Source organism: Falco rusticolus, chromosome 8, assembly GCF_015220075.1.
Source record: "Falco rusticolus isolate bFalRus1 chromosome 8, bFalRus1.pri, whole genome shotgun sequence".
NCBI classification, from domain to species: domain Eukaryota; kingdom Metazoa; phylum Chordata; class Aves; order Falconiformes; family Falconidae; genus Falco; species Falco rusticolus.
In genome coordinates this window covers 33,109,154-33,133,564 of record NC_051194.1, presented here as the reverse complement: position 1 = coordinate 33,133,564, position 24,411 = coordinate 33,109,154, and the positions used below count along the sequence as shown (strand labels likewise).

The 24,411-nt window shown below is 45.0% G+C and overlaps 1 protein-coding gene across 3 annotated transcripts in view; it reads right to left on the bottom strand.

The window, feature by feature from the left end:
* Window positions 1-598: 598 nt before the first annotated feature.
* HEG1 (heart development protein with EGF like domains 1) overlaps window positions 599-24,411 on the bottom strand; it is a 56,138-nt gene continuing 32,325 nt past the window's right edge. For all 3 annotated transcript variants that reach the window (XM_037397552.1, XM_037397553.1, XM_037397554.1), the window contains 10 exons: window positions 22,395-22,514; window positions 20,631-20,725; window positions 19,256-19,314; window positions 18,671-18,831; window positions 16,793-16,927; window positions 11,275-11,317; window positions 11,126-11,163; window positions 10,495-10,582; window positions 8,890-9,064; window positions 599-7,195 (listed from right to left, as the gene is read on the bottom strand). In XM_037397552.1, coding sequence (XP_037253449.1) covers window positions 7,046-7,195; window positions 8,890-9,064; window positions 10,495-10,582; window positions 11,126-11,163; window positions 11,275-11,317; window positions 16,793-16,927; window positions 18,671-18,831; window positions 19,256-19,314; window positions 20,631-20,725; window positions 22,395-22,514 — 1,064 coding nt within the window. In that variant the 3' untranslated portion in view covers window positions 599-7,045. The remainder of the gene's footprint in view (window positions 7,196-8,889; window positions 9,065-10,494; window positions 10,583-11,125; window positions 11,164-11,274; window positions 11,318-16,792; window positions 16,928-18,670; window positions 18,832-19,255; window positions 19,315-20,630; window positions 20,726-22,394; window positions 22,515-24,411) is intronic.

The window sequence follows — 24,411 nt, the reverse complement described above, 5'->3', positions numbered from 1 at the left end:
ACATACCTGCCATTACTCCAGAAGCTCTTCCAAATCATGCCTCTGCCCAGCAGCCTGGGCTGGATGTTGTGTTCATCTGGATTCAAGGTACCCTCCTTCTTCCGCTGAGAGACCCTCAGCTGTATATTCCTCACAGTTCCCAGTGGCACTTACTGAGGTAGGACTGATCTGGCTGTGGTCAGGTCCAGCCTCTCGACCTTGCAAACAGCCCTGCTGCACCAACCTCTCCTGAGGTTTTCTCTCCCTTCAACATGCACTCACACATGAAAACATGTAAATTCACCAATCCCCTTGCAATTTCAGCAGGATGAAAAATTAAATTGGAAAAAAATTAAAATTAAACTGAGTTGCGTAACGCTACTGAAATAAACATATCAGAACACAACTTGTATTTCAGCTGAGCAGAGCTTCATTTAGCACAACAGAACTTACCCATTTCCACTGTGATTTTCATTTTAGTTATTCAATCAATAAGCACAACCAGAAGAACAAAATATTCAATTTCTTATTTCCTAGATTAGATTTCTAATTATAGTAAAAACCTTCTAAAAGTTGTGTATGTATCTCTTTACAGGGAAAGCTAAGACAATAAAAAAGCTGAGACATCACGATATTTAGTTTTATTGTATCCTTTTATAATACTGACTAGAACGCCAGATTTAATAATATTGGATGCAGGTATAAAAATAATCCAACCCTTTAAAATTACATTTTGCTACTACAGTACTGTATAATTAGTGGAGGCTGAAAATATGATACAACTTTAAATAATACTGGTTTGGAAAATGTCCTTAGAAACCCAGCAACATGGAAGCAAACATTCACAGATACAGGGAAGGAAACAGGGCAATGTCAAGGACATAAAGGAGGTTTACATTCAGGTTTATAAAAGAAGCACAAACAAATGCTGAAAATTTACCTTTTGAAACAGAGCTCACAAAAGGTAAGCTTTACTACCGCAATTCTGAAAGCTGCTCAAATAAACCATTATGATTCTACACACCCAATTTGACCTTCTGTTAGGAGAAACTCCTGTAGAATTTAACAGGGCTTAAAACAAATGACCGAGTTTAACAGAATTTCCTTTAAAAAAGGAAACTTTTAGGTATTTATTCTGTTGGGGTGGTTTTTATGTTGTTTGTTTGTTTAAGTAAATCCATCCTAGCAGATTTTATTGGAGACCTTTTATGTCAGGTAAAATTTATGTTCAAAAGAAGTGATCAGTTTTTACTGTATTCCACAGGACTTTTCCATATAGGATTTTGCAGATCTGGGGGCTACCTGCTGCAGTCATTAACCCAAGCAAGACTCCCAACTCTTCTAGCATTTTACCAGAATAAAGGCCAGGAGACTTAGCATTTACATCCTACTTTTGAGGAACATCAGGCACCCTCTCTAGGTTTTCCCTCAACGAGGATATTATGCACATGCAACACAAACCAGACACAGAATAGGTGCCATCCCACATATGCCCTTACAGTATAGAAGCCATACTCACCTTAGACATTTACTTCTGCAAAACAAGCAAGTATATTCCTTTCTTTTTTTTTCTTTTTTTTTTTTTTTATTATTATTTCTTACCCCTAATGGATTTCTGTCCTGCTTTTCAATTTCAGCAGTTCAAGGGAACAAAGAGTTAAGTACACATTGTAAAGCTCCTGGAATCTTACACAGTGCATACCCCTTTTGAAACTGGGAGATCTCGCCTCGTTTCTGAAGGGACAAGTAAGAGTGAACAGCAGAGTAGTTCTTATCTGTGACTGCAGCAAGCACCTCTAAGCCCCTAAAAGATCTGACATGATAGGAAACAGGTTGGCTGATCAGTAAAACACCACCACAAAATTCACATTTATTTTCTTCTCGGGAAGGTGTTTCAGATCTTGAACCTGTTTTGTTCAACCTCACATAATACAGGTCCCGCTACAGAATAAGCATACTTTAAAAAAATAAATACAACATGGAAAGGCAGCAACAGTATCACAGAAATAGGCAGAACACAGAGCCACGGGAATGTACATATGACACACAGGTGACCCTGGTGGTGGAATTATTCAGGCCTAAAAACCCCACTTGATTAAAGTCCATAGGAGAGTTACTATAGTTGATGCTGGATTAGGTCCTTTGTGTGTGAAGAGGAAAAAACATTAGTCAGCATAGGAAGAGCATTTAAGTAAAATGCATCTGTTCTTGTTAATTTAAGGAAGAAAACTAAGGTTTAAACATCACTATGAGGGAACGAGAAGTCCAGCTGGATTTGGAATGGGTATGGCCATTGACCAGCATTAGAGACAAGTCCTGGGGAAGCACTTGGTGTCTGCAGCAATTCCCAAGCCCACTCTGCTGCTCACTCAGGTCCTGGCAACAACAATAAGTATTGGCACAAGCAATTCCACAATGACAAACACCTCTCTCTAACTGCAATTTATTGCTATTTTTCAAAGCCTTTTACTACCGCTCAGTGTGGAGGCAAATAGCTTTTAGAAGGCTGGCCACAGCAGGTGACTCAGTGACTGATAGCGGGACATAGGGGAAATGCCACAACAGCAATGAGATTCACTGCTGCCACGTTACCGAATGCTTTAAATATGGAGGGCAAAGGGCATTGAAATGCCCCTGTCCTGTTTTTCCCCCATATAGCCCAATTCAGTGCTGTGAGGTTTCAACATTATGCAAAAGGCCTCTTATTTTTCCAGCGCAGCTGGGAGGGCTGGCCATGGAGAGCAGCGGTGCGTGGCAGGGACACAGGAAGGCTGTGCGCACGAGTTTGAATAATCCCTCGAATCTGCATTTTGCTGCTCTGTTCACTGGGATTGCCTCTCCTAGGCTGACTGCCAGAGGTACTTCTGCGGGTGAGTGGCTTCTGTCAGGACAACTAGCAGAGCATCATAGCAGCAAACGCACACCTCCTACATCTTTTACTATCAAGCAACAGAATTAGCATTTTTTCCAAAGTTAATCAGAAATACCCCACATCACTGCCCATAGGTCCTTGCTGACTGCTCCTCTAGCTTTCCACCACAGCCACAGCAGATTTCTGTGCAGTGTTGATACAGTTTTTCTTCCTTTCCCCACACCTGGCTGAACCACTTGCATCCTCCTTACAAGAAACATGCCACTTCTATCTTAACCCCTTGGACAGGGGACAGCAATTCCCCTTGGCAAAAACATCCAGTGTGCTCAAAATCTGCAATTTGGGGGAGCTAAAAGTAATCTAAATAGTCTAAGAAATAAGAGGCATCCGCATTTGAAAGTGGGCTTGAGGGCACGTGGAGACTTCTCACATCAGTCAGGAGGAACAAGCTCCACTCCACTGCCAGAAGGTGCTTCATTTTTGGCAGACAGAGGATCCTGGTAGCAGCTTTAACAGGCAAGTTGCACAGAAACAGGTCACATCCCTGCTGTGGCTGGGCAAGCCCACTGCTGCTGGGACATAAGCATTAATGTAAGTATCGTAAGTTCTGGCAAGACACACTGCACTGCACCCACCTCTTTTGCCGTAGTGGAGCTGGGAGACAGTGGGGCTTGGGTGAAGGCGGAAGCAACGCAGCATGGGGAGCGGCTGTGCTGGGGGAGAACTGGGTGCTGAATCACCCCAGGCAGCATCTGCTGGTTCCGCAAAGATTTCCTGGTATCACTGTGTGGCAAAGTACCTGCACTCACCCCGGTGCCAACTCCTGCCTGAATCCTCTCCTGCCGGCTGGGCAGGGCCTCCTAGGACACCCAGAGAAGGTGCTGCTGGTCGGGAGAGACCCCTTTCCTCCCTCTGTGGACTATGCATTGGCTCTGCGACTCCCTTCCTGCCAAGGCTAACAAGAAGATCAGGCTGCAATGAATGAATTCTCATAAGAAATTTCCAAATGTTTACCTTTTTTGGCAGAGAGAAAATTTCTGTGCATTAAAGTGCTCTCTTTTGGGAAAGGCCAAGTTTTGCAGTCCTCACTCAGAAAATCCTGCTGGGTTTACTGAGACCCTTTCACTTCAGATACAACATTAAGAAGCAGCTGAAAATCATTAAGACATGAAAATTAATTACTTGCAAACTTTTGTGTGATCTCAGTTAGGAATAGTCCTATCTCATTTCCACTCAAATCACTTGCAATTTGCTATTTGCTGTGAGATACAGACCAGGAGTTTTGTTCATATAGTCCATGTTATTCTTTATATAGAAGGATTGATCTGCAATTGTGAGCTGATATTTCCTACTTTGTCCTTTGTACTTGGCACACACAGGTAAATTGCCCAGTCTTTCAACTAACCAAGCAATTAAACATATTTGCCTGTAAGCATGTGCCTGAAGTCTTCCTTACCTGACAAAATGCTGCCATGTGGTTAAATCCTACCATCATTGCTGGGACTCTCCTCCTTCTTGCTAAGCCACTTTAGTAAAAAGGGACAGAGCCCAGTGCTCATCTACATACTTTGGATTTAGATTCAGCATCATTCGCATCTTCTCCATTTCTTTTCTAACACAGACAAAACCCTCCTCCATACCATGGGAAAAAGGCAGTCCTTTCTGTCCTGGGCACTCTCAAAATCAGAGGCAACTCACCCACACAGAAACAACCTGCCAATGTCCTCTTTGATGGATCCCACCGCATAACAGAGTCAAGCCCTTAGTAACCATAATCCAACAAATCTTGTGCAATTAAGATACCAGGTGCTAATGAAAGGGAGAAGAATATCGTTCATGGACTGGAAACACCGATCCATGTGGCAGGAATCCTAATTCTTGTGCTTTACCTGTTACACTATTTTGGATACTGTAGCTACAGTTTTCCTTAAATATAACTCCTTTAGGCAGCTGTACTTCCCATGAGCATCCAGTCATTTCCTCCCTACAGCTGAGACAAGCCACATACTACCACCTGCGAGGTTGATTATGGATCAGACAGCATGAAGCTGCATGCAACATCACCATAAGGCAACATAAGAGCAAGGGATACTGCCCCAGGGATCCATAAAGATCTGGGTTTTTGCAAGCCTACACTGCTGCTTCTACATAGTAGATAAGGGGTGAGGCATAAAAAGACACTGTGTTTTTGTGCTATGGCTGCTGCATCAAACTATATCTTCTCAAGCACATTTGTGGTGCCTTTCCTGCCTTGCAGTTTTGAGAAAATAGACGTGAATGTGAGCAGGGACCAGAAACCTCTTATCCCACATAGCTAAAGACTGCCTGCTGCTAGCTCCCCTTCCTCTGGGTAGCTGTTGCACACTTTTGACAGGGAACACAACAGCCTTCAAAGTGCTGGGAAAGGATCTGGGAACTCACATCATCTGTAGGACACAAGTACCTGCTCACTGATGGAGGGCTCCTCGTCAACCCCAGGGTTGCCTCCCGTGAGCAACCACACAACATATCACATCTGAACTGCTGCTCTTACTTGGGGTTAGGCACTTCGGGAGATGCATCCTGTGGCCCTTAGTGCTTCAGTGGGATGAGCTACCTTATGAACTTAGTTGTAGGCACTGTGTCTTTTCAAGCATGGCCAGGAGAAGGGAATATCAGAGGGTATGTGCCCTTCAGAGAAACTAGCTTATGTACGCACTACAGAGATGGTGGGTTAATGGCTAAGGAATTGTGCTATTTGTTACCCTCGTACAAGCAGCCACCTTGAATTAAAAGCACAGTCACATTCAGGGGAAGGATCTGTATTTGGACAGGGTTTGGATGCCTCAGGGTAATACCCAGAAAAGATAAGCAGTAAATATACTTCAATAATAAGATCTCTTGCAACACCCAGCTCAGAATACAGTCCATGAGCTTTCAATCTGATCTTTGGTAAGAAATGTAATAACTTATGTTTTTCAGCTTTTGCCAAGATGATTAGTACGTGGAAGCCTGTCTGGTCTGAACCACTCAAAACTTGGATGGGAGAAAGCAAAACACTCCGACATAAGTGATCTTTGCTCCACTAGGACTGAAAGCATCATGGTTTTCTCTCCTTTACATGCAATTGACTGCAGCGAGCCTTATTTTCCAATGTACTGAAAGCCTCTACAGCTCCTACAGAAGTCAAGGTGGGCTGTGGAGGCTTGAAAACTATGTCCCACCTGCAATGCCCAGAATTCAGATTCCACTTCCCAGCCAGGGCTATAGAATTATTGCTCCTTCCCAAATTCCTCATAAGGAGCATGCTGAATTCCCAGCTCATCTTTTTCTTCCCTGTGAGCAATTATTTAGCATTATATTGCTGTTTCTACACTTAAATCCCTGCAGGGAAACAGAGCCCCATAAGATCCTATATGGAAGCACTATGATGATGCGTAGTAACATCACTTCTGGACAACGCTGGTTGACAAAACAACATACTTGGACTCTTCCCTACATATAGGAAGTTTCCAAAGCGGCACACAGGATCAATTGAGTTTTCTTTCAGGTAAAATTGCAGTGGTATGACTAACTTTTTGGAGATGATCAACCCATGAATTCAGCCAACATGGCCAGGCACCAGGCTTCAGCAAGGATCCAGTCATCTGGAGAACCTCGACCAGTAAGAAGGTAAGGGCCAGAGGATAAGCCAGCTTTTCTGTCATGTATAAAATGGAAAGCAATGCAGCAATATAGAAGGGAGTGCACAAACTTGTCCTACCAGAAGCAGTTGCACAGCAAATCTTTGCATGAAGGTTGGCTAAAAAGACAAGCACGGTCTACAGTGAAGAAGATCTGTAAACAAAACACTCCCTAGTGGTATTCAATGCAGAGTGCTGGGCACAGTTCGTCTGCCTGTACTGATCCATGCTTGCCATGTAGCGTAAAGAGTGAAGAAGCAGCACAGAACAAAACTGGAGTACATGTGTTAACTTCCATCTGGGTCTTTTAGTGATGTGCACCTTGAGCCTCTCCCTCCTCCTCTTCCTTCTCTCTGCTGCTCAGCAAGTATAGCCATCCGTCAGGGCAGCAATGCTCAACATGAAGTTCAAAGTCCTTCCTGTTGAACGGGAAGAGTAAGATTGATGTAGGCTGAACTGCCCAGGAGACAGATTGTACCTGGGGATCAAGGGCCATAAAGCTGTGTCAATCTTCCACTCCCTGTCCTCACTGCTAGAAATAGTCTCTTCTTCTGGTTTCGTCACTAATGAAGGATGGATTGTATTGTCCAGGGTAGATGCATGAATGTCGAGATCCAGGCAAACCAGTGTAGGGAGGATAAAGTCCATTTCTTTCCAGTTCAGGATTTCTCAGTCCAGTTGGCTGTATTAGCAAAAAAGTAAATAAAAAGGGTCTTATTCTCACAGTCATATCCTCCTTCAGGCACCGCCTTACCACCTTTCCCAGCAGTTATTTCAGTAGCTAGAAGGAACTATGTGATCACTAATGATTTCTATAACCTAGAACGATTTTTACCGTGGGAGTTATGCATTGCATGAAGGGATTATTCTGATGCAATCTAGTTTCGACATCTTGCCAATTAGCAGACTTAAAGTTTACCTAGCTTCATCAAGTGCAGTCTAAGTGCACAGTTAATTTTTAATCCAAGAGAATTGTGCTGATAAATTCAGGTATTGAAACAACTCTCATGAAAAGGATATTTTCCCAGAGCCATCCTTAAAGAAAATGTTTCTAGAAAATTAAAGTTAGTCTCCTGCTTTGAGTATTACCTGGGAGCACCTCTCTCCCCATTAACCACAGGTACCTGCCCTGCCAACACAGACACTTGAATTATATGTCAAATACAAAGTGATCCAACCTTCCTTTCTCTTCCCTTTTCTTACTTAAGTAAAACTCCTGGGGACACTTGGTTGAGGAACTTTGGTGTCTAAGACCAAGACTGTACAGTCCTTTCACCCAGTAAATAACACCAAGCCACCTGCTTTGATCTGTTACAGAACAGATCCATGCAAAGCCCTTATTACCCACTGCTCACTAAAAAGCTCCCCTTTCTAGTTGCCAGCATAATAAAAGTCTTAAAAAATGTTTAGGAAATGCATTTACATTTCCAAATCTCTCATTCATACTGGGGGATTGATTATTATCAGGAAGGAGGATTATTTCCCTTCATGCTGTGCAATGCAGTAAACTTTCTTACTGAAAAACTTAAAATACAAGCCAGAAAAAAAAAAACATTGCTCACTGTTCTTTACTCTGGAAAGCATGAGCCCAGAAGGTGTGTGGTTTGGGTGAAATCCTGCAACCTTCACTTCCATGAGTAACCCCCTAACATCTCAAGGACTTCCAGTATGCTGCTGTAGATTAGTGACAGGTGATGCACCAGCATCACAGCTCTGGATACAGACATTAGCACATGGTACCAACCATGATAGCAGGTCTTCTGCTTGTGTCTTTCTGTACTCTGCACAACCTATTACTCCTCCACCACTTCTTCCCTGTCACTTGTTCCCTCAGAGCTGAAAGAATGCTCCTTATGCACCCTTCTTGCTGCAAGAAGGGACCTGCACCCTGCAGAGGGGAGGAATGGAAGAAAAGAGTGACCTCTTTAAGAAAAGAATGACCTCTTTTCTACCTCACCTCAGTGACCTCACCTCAGTGAGCAGCATTTTCCCATCTTGGGGTGAAGTCCCCTATGCAGAGGTCTCAAACTCCCAACATCATCAGTGAGGGTGACAAGAGAAAACTACCCACAGGGATCCCTAGCAGTTTGTCCAAAACCTTTAACTGTTCTTCTCTACTCTAGGAATGGTATTTTCGGGCGTATACCAAAACATTTCTAGATATTTCCCTAGCAATCTTCCTAATGACATCTCTTTGTGGTATTCACCATGTGTAATAGCTAGAGTCCATAGGATTCCCAGTGCTTTGCTGTCTATAGAAGTCATTAGCTTTGCTCTTTTATTTTGCAAGAAAGGGATCTGTACTTCCAAAACTAAAGGAATATGTCTTTCCTGTATCAGGCACGAAGAGTTAATAGTTAAACTATAGATAAATACCGAATAATACACATCCGTCATCTGCAACAGGTTCTTGGTGCTTCCATTCTCCTGCATCTCTATGGTCTCTCTGCCCCACTCCTGTGTGCGGGGGTTCTTTGGATATTCAGCATATGGTGACATCTGGAAATCCCCACTCTTGAAAATGAGTTTACTTATGTCATTTTTATTCTTCCTGTTTATAAAAAAAATGAAGGAGAGTGAAAACAGGCAACTGACCCTGTTATCTTGTATTCACTTCTGTCACGATCTCAAGAGATTTACTTCATGTTTTGAACCTTGACTGGGAACAAAGATCACCGCAGAGGGGCTACAGTCCGATCTTTTGCTCGGAGTCAAAATCAGGTATGAGGTCAGATCACACTAGCCAGGGCATTATCTGGTGGGATTTAGGATGGAGATGGCATAACATCTCTAAGCAACCTGTTCCACTGCCTTACTATCTTCTTGGTGAGTTTTTCCCTACATTCAGTTTGAACCTCTCCTGTTCCAATATATGCCTGTTGTCTCAAAACTGTGTGTGTTCACCTAAGTCAATGCAAAAGTCATGGAAATTTAGGAAGAAAAAACCCTGTATGGGAGCCCCCATGCTATTCAAGTCTCCAAGTGCTTAACTATAGCACTTCCAGGCAGTATGTGAATTCCTAAGAAGGAAGACCTGCAAGAGGCCAGTCTGAATGGCACCAAATGCCCTACATGACTACAATGTTGTATGAGTGGGCTTTGGCGACACTTCCAGTTCAAAGCTGAGTACCCTCCAGGAAGTCACACAACCGGCATCCTGGGGCCCGGGGGTGACCTGGCCATCACACCTCCTGGCTGGGGCTTGCTGGGGCTTCCCTGGCTCAAAACACAAGGGAATAAGCGCACACCACTGTGCCAACCAAACCACCACCACGTCTATGTCACTGATAAATCCAGCTGCTGACTTTAATCAGAGAGCTTTGAAATCCTAGATCTGGCGGCTGGAATGGGGGGAGAGAGTGTTACTGCAAGGCAACCCTTTTCATGATATATGAATCACGAAGCAGATCTTCCTCAGCAAGAAAATCTTGCCTCTAGTCTGAAGCTACCGGCTGGTACAGGAACTATGTGTGTACATGCATGTGTGCATCTGAGAGGGAGAGACACAAAATGAGAGCACATGCAGGACTTGTCAGTAAAAGGAAATAAAAATAGCCTTAAATACACTCAAACCCCACTGGAGCAATGGCCAGTAACCCCTCCTGTTGCCTAAGCTTCTCCTTTCTACTTAGCTTGCATTTTTGGAGACTGTTCCCTGGCTGCTTTACAGCTCTAAGTGGGAAGGACTCCTTTGACTCTCCATCCTTAGAGGACATGATTGCCAGGCACATCTTTAAAGATGCCCAGTTTGATTTTTTAGCCTGGTTACGGGGGGGGGGGGGGGGGGGGCGGGGGGGGCGGGGAATACCCCAAATGAAAGCACAATCTAACACTTCAGTATCTCTGATTAATCCATTTGCTTAGCGATCCTATGTTTTCACCTATGTTTTGGTCCTTCAGGGTTCACGTGTGGAGCACTAAGTGTGGTGTAACCTGCTGAGAGGATGCCACTGATAAGCCAGGGCTGGCGGTGGTACCTACCGGCAGCAGGTGACGATCAGTGCTATGCCCATGATGAGCAGAAGTCCCCCTCCTGCAGCCGCGATCACCACAGTGATGAGCTGATATGCTACAGATGGGAAAGACAGACTCACTTAGAAACAGCAATGTAGTTGTAAATACTAATGTAAACACCTCCACAGTCCTCATGCAAAGGGATCAACTGCTTATTTCCCATCTTCCCTCCCTCTGTAAGCAATTTGCCTTAAATTTTCGAGTGAAATGGATGAGTTGGGGATCTCTTGCTGAAGGAAGAACAAGCTATTGTTCCCCCAGGAGACAGATTCACTTCACTGATAGACCAGAATAATTCAAATGGTATTACATGGATTCACCTCTGAGTATCTTGCTTCAAGAATTCCCACTATATGTGCTATCATGACAGGGCATCCAGAGAAAGGAGATCTCCTTTCCTTAGGAAATAACATTAAGTCAACTTTGTCAAAGAAGTTCAACAAAATAATTTTCAACAGAAAATGAAGAAACAAAAAACACTGACAAGAGTAGCATGTACCTACTGCATTTTAGACTTAGTCATTTGCAATTACTTGTTTCAAATCTCTCATTTCTGACACTGTGGAAATTAAAAAAAAAACCAAAATTCAGTACTTACGGTTTCCACAGTTGAATCCACCTAAGCCAAATGGGCAGCTGGTAACAGAAAACAACAGGGAGTTTCAGCGGCTTAGTTGTGCCAACAGGACACCAAAGCAACAATAAGAAGAATGGTGGGGTAGGAGGAGGGCAGAACAGTCACCATACCTCACACAGGTCTCATTTTCCAGTTTATATCCGTCTTCACAGGCTGAAAACAGAGGAGAGAAGGGCCATGAGCACCGCATAGTGGCGCAGGGGCAGCAGCATTTCCCATCACCGCTTCCCACCACAGCCTCACCCCAAACAAACTTGGGGACCAACAAGCTGGTCTTCACTGCTGGCACAGCAGGAACACGGTGCATTTTAGTGTGATGCAATATCTCCTCCGGTTTAAGTGAAACACCGTGCACTGAAATTCACCTCCCGCTGGCTTTGATGGGACCATTTCAGGACTTCCCAGCAAAGCCAGCCTGCAGCCTAGCACAGGGTGGGCAGCTGGTCAAGTAATTCCCAGTAGAACCTCTTCTTGTCCAAATGGAAACCCGCTGCACACTTGTACCGCTTCCCACAAAGCAGCAGTGTAAAAAGAACTGCAAGTGCCTCCAGTTTTTGGTTTGAAATCTCATTTGAACAGTGCTACTTTATCATTGATGCACATTATTAATTACTGTTAAATGTAAGTATTGCAACAAAGTATTATGCAAACACAGTTGGGGTAACCCAAAGTGCTATATTATGTTTTGTCTCGTGTCATCCTTTTTTCTTGTCTTTCAAATTCAGAGCCAAATCAAATTTTGAAATATATTTTACTACAGAATAGAAATTAAATTTACTGGTCTAAAAAACCCAGAAAACTGCTATGTACAAAATATTGGTGAAAAACTGAAACCATTGCTTCAAAATAAAATAATTTCTGTGCTTATCTCATCACCTGATTTATCTGAGAATATTACAATACCCTTCTGATGAACAGCAAAGGTGATGACACATTGGACATAAAATTATAAGCTTCAAACTACTGATGAGATCACTGCTTTTCTCAGCAATAATCCCACCAGAGCTCAGGTAGATCTGCTGCCTTTTGCAGAGGCAGCGAAGGTGGTCGCTCAAAGAATGGAGCAGCAGTGACATAGACGGAGTCACTTTGGGCAGGGGGACAACCAGGACGAGCACGTGCAGCAGTGCAGCAGCCCTTGGGGGTCTGCAAGACATTGCACCGGAGTCTGAGAAACCCCTGCAGCACACTCCACGGGGAATAAAACCAGACTGTTACGTGGAAACAAAAATGCTCATGGATCTTTTTTCCCCTTAAACACTATATGCTTAAAACTGGTGTGGCAGCAGCTCTCAAGCCCTCTTCCCTCTGCCTTGCACTCTAACTGTAGGGATAACCTGCAGCCAAAAGTTCGGGCGCTCTCTAACCCCAGCAGGCACAAGGTGTTCTGCAGGGAGAAAAGAGCGTTTCAGCAGAGGTCCCAGCTAAATCAGAGCAAAACCCTCACCTCCTCCTCCGCTGCTCCCAGTACACCAGATGCCTCTTCCCCTCTGGCACAGCCAGTAACTGTATTTTCAGAAACACTCAGCACAGGAGGGGAGAAAGTAAGAAAAGGACAAACGTGTAACGTTGTCTGTTAGGGTGGGCTGGCAATATCACAGCAAACCGAGAGAGAGCACTAGTATCTTGCGGCTCTTCCAGCACCAATAACAAGAGATACTGATGCCAGCAGGGAGCAATGTGGTATGACCTCCTCCTCATAATATAGGTCACAGAACTTCCCTAAATTTAATTCCAGTTTCAAATCAAATAATTGAACTGGAGCTACATTTTAGAGAACCATCCAAGTTTGATTTTAATATTTTCAGTGACGGACAATCAACCACAACCCTGGGTCAGATGCTCATAAAGTTAATTTCCCCAGCCATTAAAAACATTCACCTTCTTTCTGGTCTGAATTATTCCAGTGTCAGATTCCAGCCTTTGGATGTTTACTTGCTAGATTGGAAAAGGTTATATGATTACATTTCTCCTTTTCACCACCAAATCACTCCTTTGCCTTTAATAATGTGCACTGAGATCTTTGAGTCTTCCTGGTTATTGCAGCTTTTCTCTGAACGCTCACAGGTTCTCTTTGACCCTTTTGATTTCTGGTTCCCAGAAATAGATGCTGCAAGGCCAGGGATAACAAAACTTTCCCTCTTCTGCCTGCCCGTGACCCCTAAATGCACCCAGGAACTGTATTAGCCTTACAAGCCAGAGCTGGGGACCTCTTTTTACTGGCCAGACCCCCTTCACAGCTCTGTCCAAGTCTCTGCTTTCCAGGAGATGCAACCCACAGTGTGCCTGGCACTCTGCTCTTGGATGCCTCGCTTTGCATGTGGTCATATGGAAATACTGTTTTCCTATATACCATTTACTAAGCATCCCATGTTGCTCAGCATGCCATTTTCCCCACGGCGTGTGGGGATGCAGAGGAGTGATTGCACTCACATCATGAATATTGCAGCTCTAGGCACAGGCTGGCCATGGCAATGGGCACCAACGATGATGTGGGAGCTGATGTCCACAACAGCTGGTCTTGCACCACTTCCTCTGCCCTATAGAGCCCCACTACTCCCCCACTACCTCTTTAACTCTATTTATTCCCCCAGAGCTGGGGATGGGGAGGGTCAGGCTCTTTACAACTCCCCCTCTGCTGCATCTCATCATGATGCTTTTTGCATTGGATTTATTTTTCTCTCTTTAAGATGGTTTCTTTGAAGTCAAGGAGGAGATCAGAGGAAGCTGAACAAAAGTTAAAAGCCTCAGTCAAGTCAGGGCAAGGTAGTAAACCCCAAAGGACCTTTGCCTGGCTCATTCATAACGCTGAGGCATGAGCAAAATGAGGCTGGATGAGTTGCTCCTGTCAGTCACTAACAAACGCAAACTGAAAACATGGAACAAATGTTCTACCAAAGCAAACCACAAGATGAAGCAATAACAAAATCTGCAGTGAAGGGGAGGAGGCATCAACTTGACAGCTCACTGCAGATGCCTTCTCTGCTGAGCACAGCAGCCCCATGTACCCCAGCCCCATGTACCCCAGCCCCAGCCTGCCGCCTGCACGTTGGGAAGGCCTGGGGGAGCCTGCAGGCAGATGCTGGAGCCCAGCCTAATCTCACCCCTCAGCCCCAGCCCAGTAACGTGTGTAGACACGTACACCCTGTGTGGAGCCGTGCCTGGGGCAGGGGCAGCCCTGGGACCCCACTGGCACAAAGCTCTCGGGCCAGGAGGCTATGGGGCAACACAGAGGAAAAACAAGATCCTGAACATGCATCTCTCTGTCTTAAACACGCAATGCTCATCTTTTTTCCTCTCCTCACCCTGCCTTTTCCTGCCACTTTGCTTTCTCCTCTGGCATCTTTCCTGCTCCTTTGAACATGCTCCCAGGAGAGCTTGTGCTGTCACACTCACTCAGCAAGCTTTCAAACATGAGCAGGGAACAGAGGAAAGGCTTAAGTGTCAGGGGCCAAGCAAAGCTATCAAGTTGTGCTTTTCTACTTGGGATTTCTTTGCCTTTCCAAAACAGACTCAAGGGTCTCTTTAGAAACCTGCTTTGCTGCTCCTTGCTTTGCTCCAGAAATAGCATGCCCTTGAAAAGCTGGCACATTGGCTTTGCCACCGTTTCCCTGAAGATACCAGGAAGGTTGAAAACCAGCAACGACCCAGAGACAACCTAACTGCACACTGAGAGGTACCGTGGCGAACATGTCAAAACTCCTGTGGCTCAGAGACCCCAACCTCCCTTTGTGCTGCGGATGCTTTTTTGAGCATGCTCCAGGGGACAGACACTGCCAGGCAGGACGGAACAATCCCTGGGGTCAGGGTGGCCAATGCCTCGTGCCCCAGTGGCTCTCCCAGCCGCTCTCCCAGCCGCACCCGCCTTCCCACGGGGTAGACCGGACAGGGCAGCACAATAGCCATTTCCCTCTTTGCAAATACTATAATTGGAGTTACCACACCACATTTTCACAACCCACAATGAGGGTCGGATGCTCAGGAGACCTTGATTCCTGTTTAGTCACTAAGAGGGCAGAGATTTTCAAAGAGGCTGGCATATTGTGTGCTATATTTATCAGAAAATAGCCCTAAATATCAAATGAGGGCCATAGCCTGGCTTTTGAAAAAGCCTTTAAAAATCCCAACCACCTGGCTTACCCAGATGGGTACAAAGTGATGCTGAAAATCTGTTACCTTGCCATGGTACGTGGCACCATGCTGTTGGTGCTACCCTCATGCCACTGCACTGCCGCCTAAATCCCGCATCAAACGTGTCCCTCAGACACTCTGAGGCTGGTCAGTAAGATGTTTCCACTGGCAGCAGCAAGCTGAAGGTGGAACTGAGCCCTTACCCTGTGCAGATAGGGTTTTTTATATTTTGCATAGCAAACAAGACCTGTAAGTAGCAAGTAACCACATGTACAAGATGTTAGATCTCTTAGCCCTCTGCACCCATCACATCTGAGCGCCCCACAGCCTTTCAGCTATTTATCATCACAACACTGTTTGGCAAGAGACATGAACAAGAAAAACAGAGTAACTTGTGCTGGGTCCCCAGAGTTGATGACGGAGCAAGAACTGGGCAAAAGCCTCTCAGGTTTCAGCTCAGCTCCCCACTCTCTACAATAAGCCCTTCTCTGTCTCTCAAGGGTCAGTGTGGATAGTCAGTATTTCCTAACAGAAATCCTTGTCCCAACATACAAGATGAGGGCAGGGAAGGAAAACACATAGGAGAAGAAAGGTTTTGCCTGCAGCCACAGAGCAGAGGAGAGGAAGGACCATCCCAGAGGCAGGACCATGACCTGGAACCTAGAGATGCCCATTTCTAAGATGTCCATCCCAGAGCCTGCAGCACATGAGTTATTTCCAGGCACATTTTTCTCACTCTCTGATCAGATTTGGAATGAAGAAAGCATGTCCTCCTATTTCAACTGCAACCCAGCAGACACTGCCAGAAGCAATATATAACCACTACTGCAATTCTTATTGATATGTCATCTGAAAACCACATTTCTTCGGAAGCCCTACAACAGCTGCTGGAACTAGGGGATGGACACCCTGATCCTACAGAAGTCATTTTGACCACTGGCAAGCAGACAAAGACCTTGTTTAAAATGCAGTAAAAACAGATTTCATGATCTGAGGAGTAGCTAAAAAATAATATAACCATTAAGCTTAAAATTTATTAGGAACACAGAAGAAGAATAAATTCATAATAATTTTCAGATACTTATTTTTAAAATATTGATGATATATTAGTATAAGCTTGTGAGTTTAAAGCACTTCTCCTAAGTTCGCTGAGAGTTCAGACAAAATCAAAACAGGCAAAGACACACGTCATCTCTGCTCTGTGCCACTGAACTGGAGCCCAAAGCTGTCAGGCCCCTTTCTCCCTCTTCTCAATCACTGTGACTCACAGCGTGCTCCAGAAAGAGATAATATTTTTCCTAGGGAGAGACTGTATCTTCAGTGTCTGCTGAAAAGTCCCCTAACTAAATAAAAGAAACTTGAGCTGCTAATATTTATTCATAATATGGTGCTTCTTGCACGCACAGTGATACGCGCGCACACACACACACTCATTTCCACTGGAAAAAAAAAGTTGAAGCAAAATTCAGGCAAAATACCCTGCATAAAGAGTAATACCTCTGCAGGAGTGGTCCATCTTGTTGTATTTGAAGTACCCACTTTTGCACTGGCAGAGTGCGACTCCATCAAAGTCGGTGCATTCAGAAGTTTCCTTGTCGCACTCAGGGTCTTTCTGCTTGCACAAGCTGCCAACTGTAGGGAAGAGGCGGCCAACATCAGCGTGATTCTCTCTGAACCCAGCCTTATGCTCATTTGCTTTCCCCAGGCATCACGTTCAGCTCATGGGCTGCTTTAGTCCCCCCCCCTTTTTTTTTAATAATATTTTTTCCATTAGGAGACAGTCAATGTTACACTATGTCACCATTTCTTGCCTATCTACTGCCATTTGTACAGGCAAACAGGGGGGCAAATAAATGTTTCAGCTCAGAGGCAGGAAATTAAAAAGAAAAATTTGGTTTGGCCAAGCTGAAAAATATTCATCCCCAAGACAGTTCAACAAACCAATTTTTAAGTTTATATCAAGCAAAATATTTTGCTCTGCCCAAAACAATTTTATTTTCCATTTCAATATTAAGCACTGGATTTTTTCATTTTTCAAAGAAATAATTTGTCCTTTCATTTACCTTACTTCGAAGCAGTGTTTTATTTTAGAAAGTGAGATTTGTGCAACGAGCATACAGCAAAACCGTGGATAAATGATGGAAATTGTGTCACTGAATTTACATTTTTTACTGGGAGGTCAGACTAAATGGAATGAACAAATGAAAAAATATTTATGAGGAATAGGATTTTATGGAAAATCTGTCACTTATCTGGCACTCACCTTTTATAAACCTCCCCCTGCTGGATTCATCTTTTTTTCTTTTTTTATCTGACGTCTTTTACATAATTACACAAGAACATAATTTGTTTCTTATACTGCTTATTGCAAGTGAGAAGCAGACGTCACCAGAAGCATCGTGTCAGAGGTAACAGCTAGATATAATCTAAGCTGGTCTACCAAAACAGATAAATTCAATCCATGGTGGAGTGTGGCTTTAAAATACGGCATGTTAAAATAAAAACACGTATAAAATTCTCATCTTCATGTTTACTTTGCTAAAATGATCCAATGGGGTTCCCACTACATTCAGGCTAAGCGCTGCTGCCCTTCATTCTCAAAGCCAAACCTTGAAGCCTCACATGCCAAAGTCACAGAGCTCCACATGCAGAAGGTTCCTTGCAGGAGCCCATCTTTCAGGGGTGCTCACTCCCAGTATCCTGCTGGTACCTCTCATGGCTAAATCTCTACTGTTCCCTTGGAAACAAGGACTGGGAGGTGCAGGGCACAGGGCCACCACCACCGATGGGGTCCACCTGGAGAAGGTCCTGCACAACACTCGTGTTTCCACAAGTGTCTCTGCGCTGCACCCATGTTCCCCTTTGGCTGGTAGAGGACTGGGTACAGAAATCGAAAGCTCTCGATTGTGAACTGTTTTTACACCCTGCAACACTGAAATTGGGCAGGCAGGAGCACGGGGCTCCCCGCAGAAGCCTCCAGTAGCTCTGATCAACTGTACGGGGGGGGGTGACTCTTGGCTTTCACGCCGATTCCCCGGCTCCCGGCCACATGTGTAGAATTAAGACTTAAGGTTTTTTGATCTGGCCAGGGCCCGGTGTCGCTTCCCAGAGATGAAAGGCTGCCCTACAATGTCTCTAATCCTGTGCTGTGTGATGTTTTCAGAGAGGCAGATCTCTCACACATGTGGAAAAGATAAGGTTCAATGTCTGCATCCCTTTTGTACTGCAAGGCTCCTAAGATGAATCCCATTTAAATAGGATAAAAAAGATTCAGAGGGGTTTTTCCGAACATCAAAATCTTTCTCCCTGTTATAAAAGCAGCCAAATAAAACATCCCTTTCCCCTCCCGGCCCAGTCCCTCCAGACACTATTTACCTCTGTGGAGTGGTTTCAGGCTGGAGATGAACTGGCAGGCTTCAGTGGGGGATTTGCAAGCTCGAATGTAGCTTTTCACACTGCTGACAACATCATAGAATGTCACGTTGGACGCTAAAGAGAACGTGGATTGCACTGAAACATGCACAAAATTTGTCTCCCTAACAGAAAACAAAACAAAACAGCCCTGAGTACCACAGGTCAGTCTGATGTCATCGTTAGCACTTTATACATAGGACTCTCATTAACACAAGCGAAACAGCCGTGCGTTGTAACAGACCTTAAAAACAGGACAAACTTGCACACAGAGAGGGAAATTTGGGGCTGGAAGGATGCTGGTATCTCACTTTGAAACCAGCCATAAATCCTTCCTGGGCAGCTCACAAGCCTATCCCCAAGGCACTCAGGCCAGGAGGAGGATGCTGGGAGAGCCAGACAAGATGGTCTGGCATTCCCCATGCTCTGTGCCACCACCAGGCTGGATTGATCAAGCCCAGCACTGACTCAGAATGGAGAAAGTGGATCTCACGTTGAATATCCCGAACGCTCAAGTTTCTCACTTTCCCGTGGTAGCCTTAGCCTTACCTGGTCACCTTAACTGTGGAGTGGTGGTACCCCGGCAAGCCCGACAGCGATGCATTGAGCTGCAAGGAAGGAGAGAGCAGCTGTTAGAGCCCCAGAGGATGACGGAGGGAGGCAGCCCAGCAGGATGTAGCACAGGATGGCCCTTCTGGGTCACTGACACCATCCCCTTCATTTGCCAGAGCTGTCTGCTGAGGCCGAGGGGGCTCTGAGTGTCCAGCAGTTCATCTGTTCGATAAGGAAGATGCGCCGTCCTGCTGTCAGCAAGGGACGGCTAAAATCAGCACCGTGCAGTCTTGGACAGGAATGAAGATCTGGCCATTGTGACATGAGCATCTGCCTGGGGCCCCACTGTGCAACAACCACAAAGGCTGAGGGTGAGCCAGGAGCCAGCAGGGAGAGAGCCCCGTGTGAGGCTGTGCTCAAAGCGGCACCCTCAGAGACTGCACATCTTCCAAAGAGCCTCCCTCCCGCTGGATCCAGGCAGTTGTTTGTGTTCACTCCCCAGCACAAACCATGCAGGCAGCATCAAGGTGACTCACTCGAACTCCCCCATCCTTTGGCGACATCTCCAAATCACCTACCCCAAAAAGAGCTGGGCTGAACTGCAGCCAGCCCAGGACCTGCTAACAGGGTGGACTCACACATGCAATGATCTGGCTAAAAAATGCACAGAGATGTACATCCCCATCCCAGGGGTCTTTTTGGAGCAGGTGATGGCACAGCATCTGGGGAAGCCACCAGCTCACCCAGCACTTGCTTTCAGCTGATCGAGGGCCACATGTTTGTGGCAGCATGGCTGGGAAACTCCACCACTAAGAGGAAGGTATGTTTGGGTGGGTGCTGCTGCTGTGCTTCATCCCATGGGGTTTGACTAAGAGCAAGGTGGCACTAGCCGCAGTTCAACCCGTCCCAGCACCTGTGAGATTTACTGGTGAAGGATAAAGCCCAGGGTTACTGTTTTAATGCTTGACCTTGGAGGAGCACTAATGCCCCTTCAAGGTCTGGAAAAGGCAATGCAGCCAGGAGACACTAGGAGAGGATGGAGGCTACAGAAGCGTGAACCCAGCCACACAATGAAAAGGGCTTCACAGTTTTCTGGGCAGATATGCTGTCTTAAGACCCACAGGAGCCAAATCTCTCCACTGCAGTCTTGACAGCCTGGGCGGGACAGGGAAGAGAAGTGTGATGAGATTTAAAAGCATACATCTCACCAATCCTACTTACACCAGACCAGGGTGATTCGATGATTTGATGGACAGCTAAATCCATGCTACAGTCTCATTGCTACAGTCTCATGGCTTCCCATGACAACTGCAGGAGGAGCAAAGGGGACCCGTCCCATCAGCGTCGCCAAAGCCCCAGCAATGACACTCACCATCGCCAAGATTTCGCCCTCGATGTGGGGGAGCTCTGTGTACTTCCCATGGGTAATATTAAGCTTCAGAGGGACCTGGCCAATAAATATTCTTACTGAAAAGGAGAATAAGACAACTTAGTCAGAACACACGTGTCTGTGCCGTGTGTAGCTGTGGTTTCATCTGCCTTACATGAGAGACTGCCTGGAAAACCCCTTCACGCAGAGGACAGAAAACTCATGTCTGAGAGTCACTGCCCCAGTAAAGCAAAGTCCCAGACTTGGGATTTTTCCAAAAAGCTGCTGTGATGTTCCCACAGCCCCAGTCAAATTCCAGAGCTCAATGGTGCTGAACAGCCAGCATTTCACCACAGCATTCACACATTTCACATAGAAACACAGGCTACTTTAAAAGGACCCCTGAACACACAGAGAGAGGGGTAGATTTAGTAACAAGACAGTTTCAGGTACCAAAGCTATTTATAATATTTTGGGGTCAATGCATCCAATCTCTCACCCCTCCCTGCAATGGAAGGAAAGCAAATCAGCAAGTCAAAATAAAGCACTGCAGAAAGGACATTTTCATTTTTTCAAATTGTTGGACAGAATGAGCAACGACATCTGAAAAGAGATCCAAAAGATGCATTTTTCCATGCTTAGATTTATATTAGATTCACGGCAGCAGAATGCAATAATCTGAGTTATCCAGACTCAGAGAGATAATAACCCTAAATCTTGTATTAAGTGTCATGAGATACTTGGTGGAAATGAGAACTCAGGTCTCCAGTTTTATGTTCCACCAGCAAAATAAATATGGTTGCAGATGACATTACAAAGCCTCCAATTCTTTCCCATTTTTTCCCATCCACAGAGCCTATCTTCACCACAAATTTTACATCAGAGAGATCTAATGTAACAACTCTGGGTAAGAATAAGATGAGAATTACCTTCACAGTATTTACATAGTCTGCCCGTATCCCGGTTCAAGGCATAATCAAAACAACTCTAAGTTAGAAGCTGACACATTCCAATTCAAAGAAATGTTTCAAAACACCCTTCAGAGACACCTCACCCATGTTTCCTTAGCAAAATTTCCATGCCTGTAATCCTTGCTGATTAAGGGTCAGAAGGAACTCAAGCAAAACAAATTTCCCTTTACAATGGGACATTGTAAATCCTTGAGATTGAGAATCCTCTCACAGAAAGGAGGGGTTCAGAACCTGAGATCCAACTAATAACTGTGCCACATGAAAAATGCTAGAAGGTACGAAACAAGACCTTGATCTCACAAAGGCTTTCACGGCTGCTTAATTTTCTGCACATGGCTGATCCCTCCGAAGCCAGGCTACACAATGGCCTCACTCACATCCCAAGCCAAGCGCTGTCGCCCAGGTTTGCAGGGCTGGGAGCTACAATGAACTGCTTTTGGGGGGCTGTAAGACACATCAGGAACAGAGGAGGCACATCTGTCCTTCACTAACCAGCCTGGCCCCACCGCTCTGTTGCTATGTTTTTAAGAAACCCGCAGCTATGAGCCTGCTCCCCAGGGCAGCCCAACACGACAGGCGTTAGACCCTGCACTGGTATAAACAGCAAAAGGCTCTCATTAGAAGTGGTGGTTGGGAGGAACATTAAGCCCCTGAACTAGTCTGAGCAGAGGTTAATTTATTTTAGAAGATTACAGATAATTATTTCCATCTTTTTCTCCCCTGGTTTTTCACTTTTGTTTTCTTACCTAAATTGCACTTTCGTTTTCTTACCTAAATTGCACTTTCGTTTTCTTACCTAAATTGCACTTTCCTTTTTCCAGCTCATATCCAAGAGGACACTGACAGATATAGGAGCCACGGGTGTTGTTGCAGGTGGCCAGCGCAGGACAAGGGTTGGAAAGACATTTATCAACATCTATAAAAGCAGAAAAAAAATGAGACTATAGTTAAAGAATCATAAAAATCATCAATTGTTGGGCTAAAAAAGGTCAGCTTGGCCTCTCTTCTGTGACCTGCTGAGCATTATCAGATGTTTCATTGCATTATTTGCACTTACTGTTTATCCTGTTCTTAATTATTCTGTCAGAGCCAAAAGAATAAATAGAAATCACATTCTCTTGAATATTCATTCAAAAGCCCTTGGGATCCAGTGTTGATCCATGTTAATATGAACACTCAGCTTGTCTACAGCACTGCTTCTCTGCAGATCTCAGGGTGCTTTTCACAGACAAACAACCCTACAGTTATGGATGGAGAGACCGAAGAAGGGACCTTGACAGCCAGAGCTAGACACGGGAGCACAAGCTACTTCACCAAAGTCCTGTCCTTTTCACCCAAACATTGTTTCCATGATCCAAAGCTAATGCTTGAACACTGGTGCAGTCTGTAGGTTACCCAGTAATGGTGGAGACAGCCCTGGCTGCTGTCACCTCCTTTACCAGAGCTGCAGCTTTCTCAGTGCTAGGTTGGGGACAGCCACAGCAGCAATATCTGTCTGTGCCACCGCTCATAATGCCCTTCCCTCTGGGTGAGCAAGGGCTTGTGGAGCAGACACCCACTGTGAAATACAGGGTATCTGGGAATTAATGACTGTAGGCTCGAATACTTCATAGATTAGCCAACTCAAACTACAAATTCTGGAGAAGATAGCCAATACATCCCTTTGAAAAAAAAAAAACCAACCATGTCCTGCTCAAAAATGCTTCTCTTGCTGTGTTTATGATTCACAAGCACAAGCACATGTCACATGTGTGTGCAAGGGCAGACTGTAGGCAGGACTGTGGACTTGTTGTCGACAAGGCACCACAAGGCCAGCAAGGCAGCTCACACACCACCCGTCCCTATTCTGTGGCTGCAGCGAAGCACTGCAGCAGAGGCAGGAAGGATGGGCTTTGCAGGCAAAGCACAAAGTGCCCGAGCCAAACCCACGTGTGCATTTCTGACGGCGCAGACCAGACAGTCCCGAGCCGAGCTCCACATTGGGACACACCATTTGATGCAATCTCCATGTCTCCACCAGCTTGGCACAGCTGCCTCAGCATCAGTGAGAAGATTTCATGTCTCTGATCCAAGCAGCCAGAAATGAGTGGGCATATTTTAAGACATTGGCTTTCACTTTGCTGTCCTTCAGTTTGAGTTTTGTACAGTGGGGGGGACCCAGGGCAGCTTCTTCTCTCATGGCAGTGAGCACCTACGTACAAAGCACCATGTCCAAGGCAGCAGAAGGATCTTTTGCATTCTGGTAAATGGCAAACCTCAGTATTTAAAGGAAAGAGTAACTTGGCAAAAGTGTGAATAAAGGATATGTTACCTTATTTTTTCTATTAAAGAAATGCATTACCCTACAGTGATATTTTTTTTTTTTGCAAGAAGCCATAGCTAGAATTAAAGCAAATTAGCCTGAGAAATAACCTTTAAATATTTAATTATTGGATGTAATATATACTGTTGCCAGTATTTCACTGACATTAATGCAATTAGCACTCACAATATCCCACAGTGGCAGAAGGGCCAGGCTCCTGAACTTTAAACACACAGTCAATTCCCATTAATATAAAACTTCAGTCAATACATTTACTTGAGAAGATAAGGAGCCTGGCAGTGGTAGTAAATGATTGTAACAACACACTCATCGGGACTATGATACATAGCCTACCAGGAGAAGCAACAGGCCCTTGAGTAGGAGATTATTTAGTGGGGAGAAAATGACCATAGGTTGTAATAACAGAAGGTGTTCCGACAGAAACATCAAGTGCTGGCCAACCTTCTTTCCTCATGAATAAGATAGATATCGATCAATATCAGTTGATATT